This window comes from Phalaenopsis equestris, unplaced genomic scaffold (genome assembly GCF_001263595.1).
Source record: "Phalaenopsis equestris unplaced genomic scaffold, ASM126359v1 Scaffold000761, whole genome shotgun sequence".
Classification (NCBI taxonomy): Eukaryota; Viridiplantae; Streptophyta; class Magnoliopsida; order Asparagales; family Orchidaceae; genus Phalaenopsis; species Phalaenopsis equestris.
This window is the reverse complement of record NW_018165201.1, coordinates 1300427-1316628: the sequence shown is the minus strand read 5'-3', so window position 1 is coordinate 1316628 and position 16202 is coordinate 1300427. Positions and strand designations below refer to the sequence as shown.

General features: G+C 38.3%; 1 protein-coding gene across 9 annotated transcripts in view; it reads right to left on the bottom strand.

Moving 5' to 3' along the window:
• Positions 1-299: 299 nt before the first annotated feature.
• LOC110030887 (zinc finger CCCH domain-containing protein 6-like) overlaps positions 300-16202 on the bottom strand; it is a 72531-nt gene continuing 56628 nt past the window's right edge. For 4 of the 9 annotated variants that reach the window (XM_020733851.1, XM_020733853.1, XM_020733852.1 and 1 more), the window contains one exon: positions 300-844. In XM_020733851.1, coding sequence (XP_020589510.1) covers positions 750-844 — 95 coding nt within the window. In that variant the 3' untranslated portion in view covers positions 300-749. The remainder of the gene's footprint in view (positions 845-16202) is intronic. The other 5 variants (XR_002294687.1, XM_020733855.1, XM_020733856.1 and 2 more) reach the window with 3 other exon arrangements.

Below are 16202 nucleotides of genomic sequence, written 5' to 3'. Positions count from 1 at the left end.
TCACAAATCTAACACCCTCTTTCGACTATGTTTCAAATTCTCACACAAATACCAAAATTCATGATAAAAACGAACCCATAATTTTCATCTTTATCAAATTGTCCCCAGTTTGATCGAGGCATATCACATGGGTGCTAGATTTCATAAATAACAATATTTCAGGTGCTGTGTATGTTATTTGTATCACAACTTTTGCAAAAGCAGGAAAACTATAGTATAACTGAAGACTGAACCTATTGATATAAACAAGCCAAATATAAACAATTTATTAAAAAAAAAGAACTTACTGATGTGAACAAGACTAACCATCAGAAATTGATCCAAGTAGGGCTATAGAACTGAGAAAAATGTAGTTGTCCAAATAAATAAATACATACATAAAGTATGATCATTTTTTATCCGTGTTAAGAATAGTGAAGAATGCATTGGAACCTCACCATATGCATAATGCATCGACAGCTTTAATATTAATTCTGGATACTGCTCCTCAGCCAGAAATGGAGATGTGACCAATCTGATCTATGTACTGTTACAGCTTGAATAAGACATCAGAAAACTGGATTAAATAATGGAAGGGGGTAAAAAAACTGCCCTTACATGATCCAAAGATAAATGAGAAATATTGCTATTGGGAAATCAGGCCCTCGTTTGTAGGAATGAGAAATATTGCTATTGGGTAAGGAGCTCACATTAGAAGTGAGATTCAAAAAGGGTAAGGCGCGGCAGGGACGTCGATTAAAGACGCGGAATTATAACCGAATGTACTGATTGGGTGATCGAATTTGCATGTCCGACCGAATTTGCAGGTACCATGTTGAGTATAGTAAGCACAGGGCTGAGCCCCCTGCAAGCAATTTTTTGAAGTTGAGTTAATGGATTCATTTCAGTTTGATTATCAGAACAAGCTAAGGAAATTAAAATTTTCCCAATAATGAATTGGAAAACATGATGAGGCAAAGCTTTACTGTAAAAAGTTGCAATCCAGATTTTAAAAAGATTTGTATGTTTTGTAGCATTCATGGCTTAATATTTGCAAATAGAATAAGATATTTGGGTTTTTGAGACTGTTCATAGAAAAAGCTCGTCTTTTGGAGAAATTATTCATGTCCGATCTTGGTGTTCGATCACAATTTTTTTGTTTGTTTGTTTTTTTTTAAATGGGTCCCACCAAAATATAGTTTTGCTGTGATTGACGGTTGAGATCGGACAGCGCATGCATCTCTGCATGCGTTGTCCGTATGGAATAATTTTTCCATCTTCTGACCACAATTAGCAGACATTCAATAACTTCGAAATCATTCAGGAAATGGAAATTAAAAACAAACTTCTCAAGTGTTATGTACTAAATGGAAAAATCAAAATTCGAAAGGGAAAAACACAAAATAAAAATAAATAAATAAATTTCCTTGAATGCGTAATTTTCTACAATAAGTAAGCCGAGTAAATTGCAGCAACAATAAAATCACCATCAGTACCACATTTGCTATTGAATGGTAGATGCTCATCCATTTATGGATTTGGGAGCGAAAGCAAAGAGAATAAAAAAGCTGCTAGAAGAATAATTAAAATACTGACTCATAGGATGTAACGTTTTGTTGCTTTATTACCGTGAGAGGAATTGAAAGTGTCGAATAAAATGGGAGAAAAAAGTGATCAGAGAGTGGAAAGTGATCAGATAGTCGTAGAGGGGAAGAAGAAACAAGGAGACAAAAACCTAGCAGAGAGGGAGAGGAAACTAGCGGATCGAAAGCCAATAGACCAGTTCATCCTATAAATTGAACTAAGAGGCGGGATCTCTCGTTCATGCATTCAGAGAGTGGAAAGGGCATTGTGTGCTTTCTTACCCAAGAAGACGACCTTGTAAACCTCATGCTCGAGGGAAGAGGAACGCAACTTTGTTCTACTATGTCGAGTCGAGTCGAAGAGGAAGATGGAGGAGGAGCTTCCTTTCATGCGTAAGACTTCGATCGTGCCTTAAAAAGTGTGTCGTGCAGAGGAGGAGGCACTAAGTTGAGGAAGCCGAAGCCAGCTCGTATGTTTGCGAGTAGGCGAGCAAGCTTCGGCTTCCACCTTGATCCTGAATCTTGTTGGGTATATGCAATGAACAACTCCGTAGACGTAAGCATATTGTCGCTGTTCACAGTTCACTGCGCCGCCCAATTTTTTCTTCCCTGCCCTAGAACCTCGCTCTGATATCAGTTATTGTGAAAAACAACAACAATAAAACGGAAAATCGGATTGAGAAAAATCGCAAAAATTGAAAACACAGCGGAAACACACAGATTTACGTGGTTCGGCAAATTGCATATATCCACGAAGCTGTAGAGGATTTTATTACTTCGAGGAAATACATCGTCGACCACGTCGCTTTACAAGAACTCTCTCTCTCTCTTTCTCTTCACCTTCTCTCTTTCTTTCTACTCGAGAGCCTCACGGTAGAAGAATAAAGGAGAGCACTCAGCTAAAGAGTATCAAACGAGAGAAGAAAACTTGCATCGTGCAATCAATTTACACCTCAAAATTGATCCTTTCCCGCTCCTTTTAATTCCAGCAGAGAAGAGTTTAATCATCCATATTTGGCCCATTATGGCAAGGCCCAATTAAGGAAGCAGCAATTCACTTATTCCAAAAGGAGCAACGGTGAGAGAATAAGGCAGCCTTCAATTAGCGAAACCAGATGAAGCGGGAGATTAATTTAGAACTTAATTAATTCGCAAGGATTAATTAAGAAAGCAAATAATAGGAAATTAATTCGACAGATAATTTCCTAAGATGCACAATACCGCCCAATTTGCATGTAGTGGACCAGACTCCACTTAACACAACAATTCTCCCACTTGGAGACTGGGACACTAACTGCATCACCTTTCTGCAACATCATCTACTGATTGTACCGATCTTTTCCTCTAATATGATATCCTCTACTTCTGCAACTCAAAACCCCGGTTTTCATGTCAGAAGACCAACTGAAGTTGCACACAACTTCAATTTCTCAAGAGTAACATCCTTAATTGACATATCAGCGTCAACATTGTCTTGTACCTCTAAGCTCTTTCATGGGTTACTCATGAATCTGCTTACAACTCTCACTGCATAGGCAATATCCGGCCTTAGTTGAAGACCTTTTTCATTAAGTCCAGTCTTGTACCACTTACTGTCATCAAGCGCAGAACAGTCTTCATTCGGTACACCCACTTGTCATGCAATTTCTTCTCCCATAGTAGAAATTTTGTCAGCTCCCACTTGCTCAAACTTTCATTTTGCAAGATTACTTCAGAGCTCTATGGTTCTCCACCATTAGACCGTACAAGATCTAGTTTTTTCGCCTTTGATGCTCTGTCACCTTTTAGAAAACGGACTTTCTTCTGATTTCCCATAATGCACCTCTGACTCATGTGCCCACATCTGAGTAAACTTGTAGTCATGTATAGTGTGTTAGTTTTCTTGCCCCGAGCCGATACTAATGCTTCTTTGATAACCTTCCATGTGCTATCTGAGAAAACTACTGAATGACCACCCTCATTGAGCTGCCCAACAGAAATGAGATTTTTCTTCAACTCAGGAACGTGCCTGACTTTTTGCAAAATCTACTTGCTCTTGTTAGGGAGTGTAATATCAACTTCTCCCATCCTCACCACGTCCAGAGATTTTCCATCAGCCAGATGTACCTTCCCAAAGTCGCCTGCAACATAATTTTGCATCATCTCCTAATGGAACGATTTATGGAAGGAAGCCCCTTAATCCATTATCCAGTCATTAACAAAACTGTAAACTATCAATAATAGCACATCCTGTATTTCTTCAGTTATAACATTAGCATCATCATTCTCTTTCTTGAGATTCCTGCAGTTCTTTTTTTATGTGACCAGCCTTGCCACAATTCCACCAGGTTGTCTGCTCCAGACTTTGATTTTGAACAATCAGTGCCAAACTCGAACCCGAGGTCTCGCCAAAATCTTTCCTGCGCATATTCTCAACCAAAATCAAATCACAAATACCATCATATTTCAGTTTAGATTTACCTGCAGAACTGATAATTGTCATTCTTATGACTTCTCAGCTATTTGACAATGAAACCAACAATATCAACGCACATATCTCATTATCAAAATCAAATTTAACATACGACAATTGATTTGTGATATTATTGAACTCATTCAGGTGTTAAGAAACAGACACACCTTTTGCCATCTTCAGGTTGAGTAACTTTTTCATCAGGTGCACATTGTTATTCGTCGATTGCTTTTCATAGCAGTAGTCCTCTCATTGATGACGTTGTGGGCAACGGATTTCGACAGGACAACGAATTTCGACAGGGTTAATCGTATAACCCCCAGAACCTGTCGGTCTAACAGATTCCATTCCGCCTCGTCCATCTTTTCCAGCTTCTTTCCCAGTAACGAGAGATGAAGTTTCTTCCCATAGAGGTAGTCCTCTATCTGCATCATCCAATAAGCAAAATTTGTGTCATTGAACTTCTCGATCCCTGATGTCATCACTTCATCTTCGCCCATCGTTCTCCCTTCAGCCCAAACCAAGGCTCTGATCGAGTAGGCGAGCAAGGCTATTGGGTTGTTCACTAAGTCGCGCGAATCCTTCGTCTTCGCGACTTTCCTTCTCGACGACCACCTCAACAAGCTCATACGCTGCGAGAGACATTTCTTCATTCTAAGAGACTCCAAATTCTGGTATTATGAGTCATACCTAACAAATCTCCACATTGGCGAATATCCAATCCCTTTAAGAGAAATGCATATACCAAAAAATCTCCACCTTGACGAATATCCAAGCACTTAGAAGAAATACATATGCATAACAAATCTCCACCTTGACGAATATCTAGTCCCTTAGGAGAAATACATATGCCTAACAAATCTCCATCTTGACGAATATCCAACACCTTAGGAGAAAATATATTATGGAGTTTCTTATGCACCAATGTGGGTTGGGCCACCACGCTTTCGCTGCGCCATCGCTGATCCCTAAACCCACTAAATTCCAAGAGACAACTCTTCAATTCCAAGAGACATCTCTTCATTCCAAGAGATTCCAAATTCTGGTATTATGAACCATACCTAACAAATCTCCACCCATCATTCTACCTTAGAGCCAAATTCTGGTATTATGAGCCATACCTAACAAATCTAGAAGAACACACAGAGATTTACATGGTTCGACAAAGATTCCTACATCCTCCAATAAGCTCGTACGCTTGGTCGCTTTCCCAGTAACAGAAGATGAAATTTCCTCCCATAGAGGTAGTCCTCTATCTGCATGTTTGAACTTCTCGATCCCCTATGTTATCACTTCATCTCCGCCCATCGTTCTTCATTAGATCCGAAACCACGGCTCTGATACCAACGGTTGAGAAATTAGGGTAAAAAAATATAAGAATTGACACAAATCCAGAAGAACACAGAGATTTACGAGGTTCGACAAATATGCCTACATCCTCGGAAGCAGAACGATAATTTTCTTTTCAATATTCAGAAAAGAGTACAAAATACAAGATTCGGAATCTCGGGATCTCAGAGACTCACAAAGGGTTACAAACATGACATATATATAACTCTATAGTACAATATGTAATTACTTAAATTATTCTTGTACCAATCCGTGAGGTGTTGCTCCCACACCCCCAACCCACATAATGAAACTCCTTCGATTGGACAGATCCTTCCGCTCCACTTCGCTCGTGGGCTCCGCTCCGCTTCAACATCTGTCCCATTTATGGTATATGAGTCATATCTAACAAATCTCCACCTTGGCGAATATCCAACCCCTTAGGAGAAATAAATATGCCTAACAAATCTCCACCTTGGCGAATATCCAACCCCTTAGGAGAAATAAATATGCCTAACAAATCTCCACCTTGGCGAATATCCAGCCCTTAGGAGAAAACACATCATGAAGTTTCTTATGCACCAATGTGGGTTGGGCCACCACGCTTTCGCTGCGCCCTCGCTGATCCCCCCAACCCACTAAATTCTGGTATTATAAGTCATACCTAACAAATCTCGACCTTGGCGAATATCCAAACCTTTTAAGAGAAATGCATATACCCAACAAATCTCCACCTTGAAGAATATCCAATCACTTTGGAGAAATATACCATGGAGTTTCTTATGCACCAATATGAGTTGGGTCCTTTTAAATAGTTCCTTAATTAAGTTTTCAAGAAAAAATAATTTTCCTTAATTGAGTTTCTAAGAAAAAATGTATTTCCCTTAATTAAATTTCCAAAAAAAAATTTCCCTTAATTAAGTTTTCAAGAAAAAAAAAGGACATTCCCTTAATTAAATTTTCCTTAATTAAACTTTCTCATAAATCCTTTCCCTTAAATTTTCAAGAAATGTTCCGCCTCCGCTTCCAGAAAAGCTCTTTTTTTTTTCCAGAAAAGCTCCGTTTTTCTTCCAGAAAGAAATCTTTCCTTTCCCGAGTACAGCAGCAGATTCCCTTTTCTTGTCTTCCCTGCGTCACAGAAAATCTCCGCGTGCAGCAAGATTTTTTTGGTTAATAGGAAGAAATTTCTTTTTTTGCCTCTAGAGAAATCTGAAAAATATCCCTTCCAAGTTTCTTCTCTGTAGCAAAGGAATAAAATCAGAACTTATTTTCTTCCAATTTTCTTCTTCACCTCCCGCAAAGGAATAAAATCGGAACTTGATTTCTCTTCCAATTTCTTCTCCGCAATAAAATCGGAACTTGATTTCCTTCCAATTTTCTTCCGCCTCCAGCAAGGAATGAAATCGGAGCTTCCAATTTTTGCCTCTACTCTAGGCTGACGCCGAACCTTCCTTGCTGCCTGTAGCAACTTCGCCTGGCGCCGAGACCTCTCGTCGAACCGATCCCGTCCGAACCGCCAAAGCCGATGCCGCGATTCTTCTATCGCGATCGCGAACGCCGTGATTCCTCTGTCGATCTCGCCGAGGCCTTCCTGCGTCAACTCCTCCGAAGCTTCGCCGAACTCCTACTGTCCGCACGCGCCTGGTGCCGCACTTGAAGCCTTCGCTAAAAAGCTCTCGCTGAACGGTCCGAAGCCCTCTTCGTCTTCGAACTTCCTCTAAGTCGAAATCCAAACTGCTGCAAACCTTGCCGAAATCCTTCCCTAGCCGCCAATCTCCTCTGTCAAAACCTTCTTTATTCCTTCTTCACTGGCCTCGAACCTCACTCGGATATCACTTGTTGAGAAATTAGGGCGAAAAAAAATAAGAATCAACACAAATTGTGGTATTATGAGTCATACTTAACAAATCTCCACCTTGGCGAATATCCAAATTTTGGTATTATGAGTCATACCTAACAAATCTCCACCTTGGCGAATACCTCATAATACCCAATTTTTTCTTCTCTGCCCTCGAATCTCGCTTTGATACCACTTGTTGAGAAATTAGGGCGAAGAAAAATAGGAATCGACACAAATCCAGAAGAACACACAAAGATTTACGAGGTTCGGCAAAGATGCCTACATCATTGGGAGCAGAGCGGTGACTTCCTTTTTAATATTCAGAAAAAGAGTATAGAATACAAAATATGGGATAACACCTAGGGTTACATATAGGCCTATTTATAACTCTAGACAGAACAATAAGAAAAATGCATATACTTAACAAATTGACACAGAAATTAGAGCTGGTATTATGAGCCAAGGTGGAGATTTGTTAGGTATGACTCATAATACCACAAATTAGAGCTAGTATATGAGTCATATCTAACAAATCTCCACCTTGGCGAATATCCAACCCCTTAGGAGAAATACACCGAAAAAAGAGTACAGGATACAGAATATGAGATAACACATAGAGTTACATACATACCTATTTATAACCCTAGACAGAACAGTAAAGAAAATCTTGAGTACAATATGTAATTACCAAATTATATCTGTACCGCACCCCCAACCCACATAAGGAAACTCTTCTGATTTGGACATAATCTTCCGTTCTGCTCCGCACCGCTCCGCTCCAACATCTGTCCTTTTATGATATATGATCCATATCTAACAAATCTCCACCTTGGCGAATATCCAACCCCTTAGGAAAAATACGTCATGGAGTTTCTTACATACCAGAAGTGAGTTGGGTCACCATGCTTCCATGCTTCTCTCCATGCTTCTCTAGCAACTGCAAACATTCAACAAGTCCAAGCAATGCAAAAACTTAATAGTAATTGGCTTGGTCAACATATCAGTTGTATTTTCATCAGTATGAACCTTCTGTAATAGTATTTCACCAGAAACAATCAATTCTCTGATCTTGTGATACCTGACATCAATGTGCTTGATTCTCGCATGATACAATTCTCGCATGGCCAGATAAATAACACTCTGACTGTCATAATGCAACTGAACTCCACCTTGCTTAATGCAACTAATGCAACTGAACTCCACCTTGCTCAACGCTCAGTTCCTTTACTAGCTCAGCAAACCATAAGGCTTCTTTTGCAGCTTCAGTTGCAAATAATGCCACAATAAACTGAATTGTTGATTTTCAACATATAGGCCCTCCACTAAGAGTAAACACATACCCAGTTGTAGACATTCTGTCATCCAAATCACCTGCATAGTCTGAATTAACGTACCCCACAACTGAAGAATCATTCTGCTGACTGTCAAAAATAATTCAATGTGCTACAATACCCTTTAGATACCTGAAAATTCACTTGACTGTTTCTCAATGTTGCCTTCCAGGTTTAGCCATGTATTTACAGTCTTGACTAACAACATGAGCCAAATCAGGACGAATACATATCATTGCATACATCAAGTAGCCAACTGCACTGACATATGAAACTTTTGTCATGTCTTTGATTTTTGTATCTGTCTTAGGATACTGTTCTGAAAAAAACTTAAAATGATTTGCCAAAGAAGTGCTTACAGGCTTTGCTTTGCTCATCTCAAACCTGTCCAGCACTTTCTCAACATTTCGTTGAGATAATTGAGATAAACATAATCGTCTTGAGCATCTGTCTCGATGAACAGTCTATGTTACAACAGAATCAAGACAAAGTGCAACGGAACAGTTCTAGTTCAGATGCAGTGCAGATGAATTTAGAACAACATCCAGAAACAACTGAGAGAGTTGAAGGTTCAAATCCAACACCCGGTGATTCCATTTCAGATGATCTGCAACATTATAATCTAGTCGGAGATAAACACACACCAATATAAGACCTCATAACAGATTGAGTTATGAAGGCTTAGTCTCTTGTGCACTTCTTATCAGCAACAATGATCCAACCACTTTTAAAGGAGTCATCACTAGCCAGAAGAAAAATAAATGAATGGGTGCAATGTTTGAGGAGATGAAGTCTTTGCTGAAAAAATTACACTTGAGAGTTTCGGGTGCAAATGAGTGTACAAAAGAAAACCAACAGCATCAGAAAAAGAAGGGAAAAGTTCAAGGCTCGACTGGTAGCAAATGTATTTTCACAGGAGAAGGGGATAAATTATCATGAAATCTTTTCTCATGTGGTCAGACATACTTCAATCAAGGCAGTAATTACATTAGTAGTCATTTGAGATTTGTATTTGGAGCAGATGGATGTTAAAACTGCTTTCCTGCATGTTGATCTAGAGGAGCAGATTCACATGGAGCAATCAGAAGGGTTCACTCAACATGGACAGGAGCATCTGGTTTGTAGGTTAAAGAAATCGCTATATGGGTTGAAACAGTCTCCAAGACAATGGTACAAGTGGTATGACTTCTACATGATTCAGATTAGCTACAAGAAATGTGAGTATGATTGTTGTGTTTATGCAGTTTGGTGCAAGGGTAATTTAAGTAATTACATATTATACTATAGGGTTATATATATGTCATGTTTGTAACCCTAGGTGAGTCTTTGAGACTCCGAGATTCTGAATCTTGTATCTAGTATACTTTTCTGAATATTGAAAAGGAAGTCGCTGCTCTGCTCCTGAGAATGTAGACATCTTTGCTGAACCTCGCAAATCTTTGTGTGCTCTCCTGGATTTGTGTCGATTTCTATTTTTCTTCTCTGCCCTTGAACCTCTCTTTAATACCACTTGTTGAGAAATTAGGGTAAAGAAAAATAGGAATCGACACAAATCCAGAAGAACACACAGGGATTTACGAGGTTCGGCAAAGATGTCTATATCCTCCAATAAGCTCGTACGCTTGGTCGTTTTTCCAGTAACAAAAGATTAAATTTCTTCACATAGAGGTAGTCCTATATCTGCATCTTCTAGTAACCAAAATCTGTGTCTTTGAACTTCTCGATCCCCGATGCCATCACTTCATCTCCGCTCATCGTTCTTCCTTAGATCCAAAAACCATGACTCTAATACCAATTGTTGAGAAATTAGGACGAAGAAAAATATGAATCGACACAAATTTAGAAGAACACACAGAGATTTATGAGGTTCGACAAAGATACCTAAATCATCGGGAGTAGAGCGGCGACTTCTTTTTCAATATTCAGAAAAGAGTACAAAATACAAGATTTGGAATCTCGGAGTTTCAGAGACTCACCTAGGGATACAAACATGACATATATATAACCCTATAGTACAATATATAATTACTTAAATTACCCATGTACCAAAACGCGGGGTGCTGCCCCCACACCCCAACCCACATAATGAAACTCCCCTGATTTGACAGATCCTTCCTCTTCACTTCGCCCGCTTCACTTCGCTCGTGGGCTCCGTTCCGCTCCAACATCGGTCCTATTTATGGTATATGAGTCATACCTAACAAATCTCCACCTTGGCGAATATCCAACCATTTTAGGAGAAATACATATACCCAACAAATCTCTACCTTGGCGAATATTCAACCCCTTAGAAGAAATATATTATATACCCAACAAAACTCCATTTTGGCGAATATTCAGCTCCGTGGATCTCGCGGAGGAGAGATTATTCCATCAGAACATCGAATACAAATTTTCTTTCGGAGTCCAGTGGACACTTGCCATGTGGCAAGTGGCCCCTACTGTAATACATTGGTCGGTTTTATAGAGGGGTGGGGTCAATTTACGACGTGGCAAGTTACCATTGGACTTCAGACGCAAATATTACATCTGGTATCCTGATGGAATAATTTTTCCTCGCAGAGGGAAGGAAGAAGCTTGTGCGTGCGTGGTTTAGGGATCAGGGAGGTAAATTATTTAAAGCTAAAGTTAATTGAAATACTAATAATAATACTAATAATGAGATATGGATAAAGTCAATTTAATAATTAATTAATGAAAGTATAATAATTTATTAAAATAATAAATTAATTAAATATCATGTTTATGTTAAGTTTCTAATTTAGAAGAGTCGACATCAAGATAAATTCAAACATAAATTAATCGTCACCAAGTTAAGCACCATTCTTAAATTATAGTGTCATTTTGATACCTCTTCTAAACCAATTTCACGCATTAATCTTTATGGTTGATTAATGCAATTGATTTTTCTATTATTAAATTTTATCGGTTAACCGGTCTTTTCGATGTGAATGCTTATAATCTCATATTATGAAATATTTAATATATTATAATATTACATGTTGAGTGATATTAAATTATGAATGATATGATTTGTATAGATTGACTGAATGTGCTTGACTGATTAATAGTCACCTCTTCATGATATTTAGCAAAGGAATGTTAATGTACCCGTGCAGGTATATGAAAAATGATATTGATATTGAAGTTTCTTAATTGATACAAATTTTCAGATATGTTTATGTGATGATTGTACATATATAAAACGATATTGATACGCTATTTCTACAATAGGATTCATTGAATAAAATATTAAATATTTATATTGATTTATTAAGAAGTTTAACTAATATGCATATTATTTTTCTTTTCCATTGTATTACTGTAGTTTATAATTATGAATATTCACTGACTTGTTTAGCTCACTGTCATTTTCTTAAACTAACTTTTTAGATTATTTTAATTGATTAAAAGATGAATGATAAAAGTAAAAATATTTATAGAAGACACGAGCAACCAGTAATAAGGTAAATTTAGTTTTACTGATTTAATTTAATTTGATAATTAGCTCTTTTATTTGGTAAATAGTCAATGAATATAGAAAACATAATTCCCACTGTCCAATTATCTGTTCCCGTTTTGGTTAATTCAAAGCCCCGATGCAAGTCTTAACAATTGAAAATTCACTTCGATGAGACATTTGACAACTTAATGTAACCAAATCCAACAAATGAATTAACTTGAAAACATGAAACAAGGTTACCATTCTTGGCTTTGGATGGACATAAGGAAAAAGTTGCGGACATGCATAAAGATTGCCTGACACCAAATAGAAGAGGGGAGACTTCTCATGGCCCCACTGTTGAACTGACCGATAGGAGCCCACCAAGGATCGGAGTACAACTAGTTTTGGAAAAAACCCTACAATATTCCAATCTCAATCCTCCTATATGGAATTACCATGCTCGGTTCTCATCTTGAGTTTTGATCCTAAAAAGTTGAATTTACTGCATAGTGAAAACGAGTAAAGTTGAGTTTGACTCATGGCCAACTCCCACTCATGAGCTCAAGCTATACAAATAAAAGCTAAAGCTCAAGCTCCTGCTTAAGCTCGGGTCGAACTTAAATAATGCGATCAAGCTCGAGCTCAGCTTGTAGTACTAATAACAGACTCATGAGCTCGAATGAATTTCCCATGGGAGCTCACCGGAGAAGCCCTCCAAGTGACGGCGGTAGGGTAGAATAGAAGTGCTGTGATAGCTCACTGAAGAAGCCCTCTAAGTGATGATGGCAGAAGAGATGGAGAAGTGCCATGATAGCTCACTAGAGATGGCATCAACATGGCTGGAATCCGGCTAGTTGAGCCAACTCATGAGCAACAAGTTGAGACCCGAAAAGCTCGAGCTCAAGCTTAAGCTTGTTTAATAAACAAGCTTGAGTTTGAACTCAAGCTCAGTTCACTTGTACTCCCACTAGTTCAAGGAAAAAGAAATAACTTGACCTCTCAAGTGAGCGCTATGCATATTGGTGCCAGGAAATAAAGTACAAGTCCTTGACTAAGAAAGAATGCATTTGGAGTTAAGGTAAATTATTCAGAATTACATGGGAAGTTCTTGAAATGATAAAAAGGTAGTTCTGGGCCTAATGGATTTACATAAATAAACAAAATCTCGTGCAATTACAAGTACTTGAATGCATACATTAAATGTATTACTAAATCCAAAACTTAAACTTTACTAAGTCTAGCATGTTTTACCTCATCTTCATTCTAAGATGGATATGTATACAACAGAATTGAGCAAAGTTTAGCAAAAATGTCTAAAACATTAAAACTTGAACTATATAAGCGCATTTGCTCAATATGTAGGATATTAATAACAAAAGCCAAGTGAATACTCAGTCATACGTAACTCAGCAGAGTTAGTCAAATGCATACTTTTCATTCAAACCCAATTGGTCAAAGTTCAAGCATTTATCATACTAACTTTAACATATTAGCACACTGAATAGCAACGTGGAGGCCTAACTGCCCACATTAAGTATCCAGGTACCTATAAGATGACAGCACCCTATAATCAAGGTTAAACTGCCTTCCAAAGCAATATTTATCTAAGCAACTATAAAGGTCGCACCACCATATTGTGAAGGCCACACAACTCTTCAAAGCAACAATTCTCGCTAAGCACTTGTACATAATCACCACATCACGCATAATATAGGAGAATCAATAAAATATTGGATGCATGGCAAAGCATAACATCACAGATTGTGCTTAATTCACAAGGTAAGGAAACTAGGAAATAACAAATTGCAAATCATAACACAAGAAGTCTTGTACATTAATAGAAGGTTAAATAAAATGAAGTTTTTTATAACTTGCTTTCAGTTCTTGTAGTACCCATGGCCTTAATAACTGTTATGCCTATGTACTCTCCCAACCCACATTTAACATAGACATTGTTTTTGCGTGCATACATGAATTTTTTAATGAAGCCAATTTTACATTTGCATATGTTTGATTAATGTGAAGCTCTTGGAAAGCATGGCATATTATTAGTATAATAAAAATTGCTTTTTGAACGATCATACTTACAAATAGAAATCATTCATATGATTACATCTCAAATTTACGTTATAAGTTGTTAAATTATGATATAATTTACGATTTTACTTTCTAAAATTGTTTAGTGCTTGTTTCATGAATGATATTTGCTAGAATGTACTCAACTCAACAAGCTACTTTATGCATTTTTGTATAATTTAGGAATCATTCATATGATTAGATCTAAAATTTAGGTTATAAGTTGTTAAATTATGATATAATCCAATGACAGTTTTGTATGGTTTTGAAGTTGTTTTGTGTTTGTTTTATGAATGATATTTGCCAATATGTTCTCAACTCAACATGGTACTTTATGCATATTTTCTATAACTTAGGAGCCTAATATTGATTTGGGCACCAATTACTTGTGCAACTTGAACAACCACTAAGATACTAAATAATGAAAATTTGACTTAAATGCCCTTAGTTTATTCTTTCAAGCACCCATCCCATCTCTTTTAGGTGCGTGAAGCAAGGGGGAGGGAGAGGGAGAAGCCAGAGAGAGAAAAATCATATACAAAAGTCTCGGGCTCTGATTCATGAAGAGTATTTTAGGTAGGAGAAGATGACAAAAAAAGAAGAAAACAACTTTTTCCTTAATCCATATTCTGTGAAGCACTCTTTTGTACACTAGATAGAATATATAGAAACAAATGTATAGAAGCTAGATATAGAATGAGTGGTGAGATGTAAACTCGTAAGGATGGATGGCGCTGATTATCCTAGGCATGGATTTCGGTGGAGCTGCTGCTGTACTACAGAGTTGGTGGAGCAGAGATCGTTAAAATCCCCCTCAAGCTGATGGTTTATGACTGAAGAGTCAGCTTGACGTTGAGTTGCTGAAATCTTGAGTTTGAGAGAGACTTCCTAAATATATTGTTGAGCTGATCTTGAATGGTAATGTGATTAACCGTGAGGTGATTTTTTTGGATGCGGAACACTAGGTTGTTTTCAAGTGCTATAGTGGAGATGTTGCCACAGTAGAGGATGGATGGGTGCTGTTGAGGAACATCGAAGTCTGGCATTAGGCGTCCGAGCCAGATGATATCTCTAGCTGCGGATGCAAGTGCATGATAATCAACCTCGGCGGATGATCGAGCAACAGTAACTTGTTTCTTAGCGGACCATGAAGGCATAATATCCAAAAGTAGATTTGCGGTCTGTTGGGCTGCCAGCCCAATCAGAGTCCGAATAGGAGATGATGTTGATTGTGGAGCAATGGATGGGGAGACCAACTGATTTGGTACCATTAATGTAGTGGAGGATCCGCTTAAGTTGATTGAAATGGTGGTTTCATGCGTTGAGAGGTGAGGTTGACGACAAAAATGATATCCAGTCGAGTTAGTGTGAGGTGTTGGAGTGAGCCTACAAATTGGTGATATATGGTTGGGTTCAATAAATGGGTGAGATCAGGTGGATGTGTGGGCTGTTTAGCAGGCCGATTGAGTGAAGAATGTCAATGGCGTATGAGGATTGAGATAGGGGAAGGACGTATGAGGTGGTGGTGGCTTTGATGTTCAGAAAGTGGGAGAGTGGTTCGAGAATTTCATATGAAACCGAATTTGCAGTTTTCGAATGGTGGAGCTAATGAACGAAGAGTAAGTGTCAGTTAGTAAGATGTCATCTTTAAGGAAACGAATGTAGAGGTGAGCTGTTATGAGCAGACACAAAATTGGTGAGCAACACGACAGAGCACCCAATGCCTATGCGTCGGGTTGTGGGCGCTTATGCGCCCACTTGGGTTCTACTCGAACAGAGAAGCCAACACCTATGCGTCAGTTTTGGGTGCATATGCGCCCATATAGGCGCCTATTTCCCGAGAGCTTGGCACCTATGCGCCAGGAGCGGTTGGTGTCGGGGATTGATTTTAATTCCAATTTCAAGAGGCGCAAGATAGGGCTAGGTGTATCTTCATTCGATATACTTTGAAGAGCATCCCGATGACGGTGAGGAGTGTCGAAGAGGTGGATTTCGGTGTTTCAGCATGTTGGATCAGAGAATGAAGATTGTAGAGAGAGTCCCGTAAATTGTTTTTGTGTGAAGAAAAAACTTGTACGAGTTCTTTGTAAAACCTTTTGAATTTCATAGTGAAAATTTCTAATGGTGTGGTTCTATGGTTTCTTTCAGTTTTCGGGTTTTTTCACGT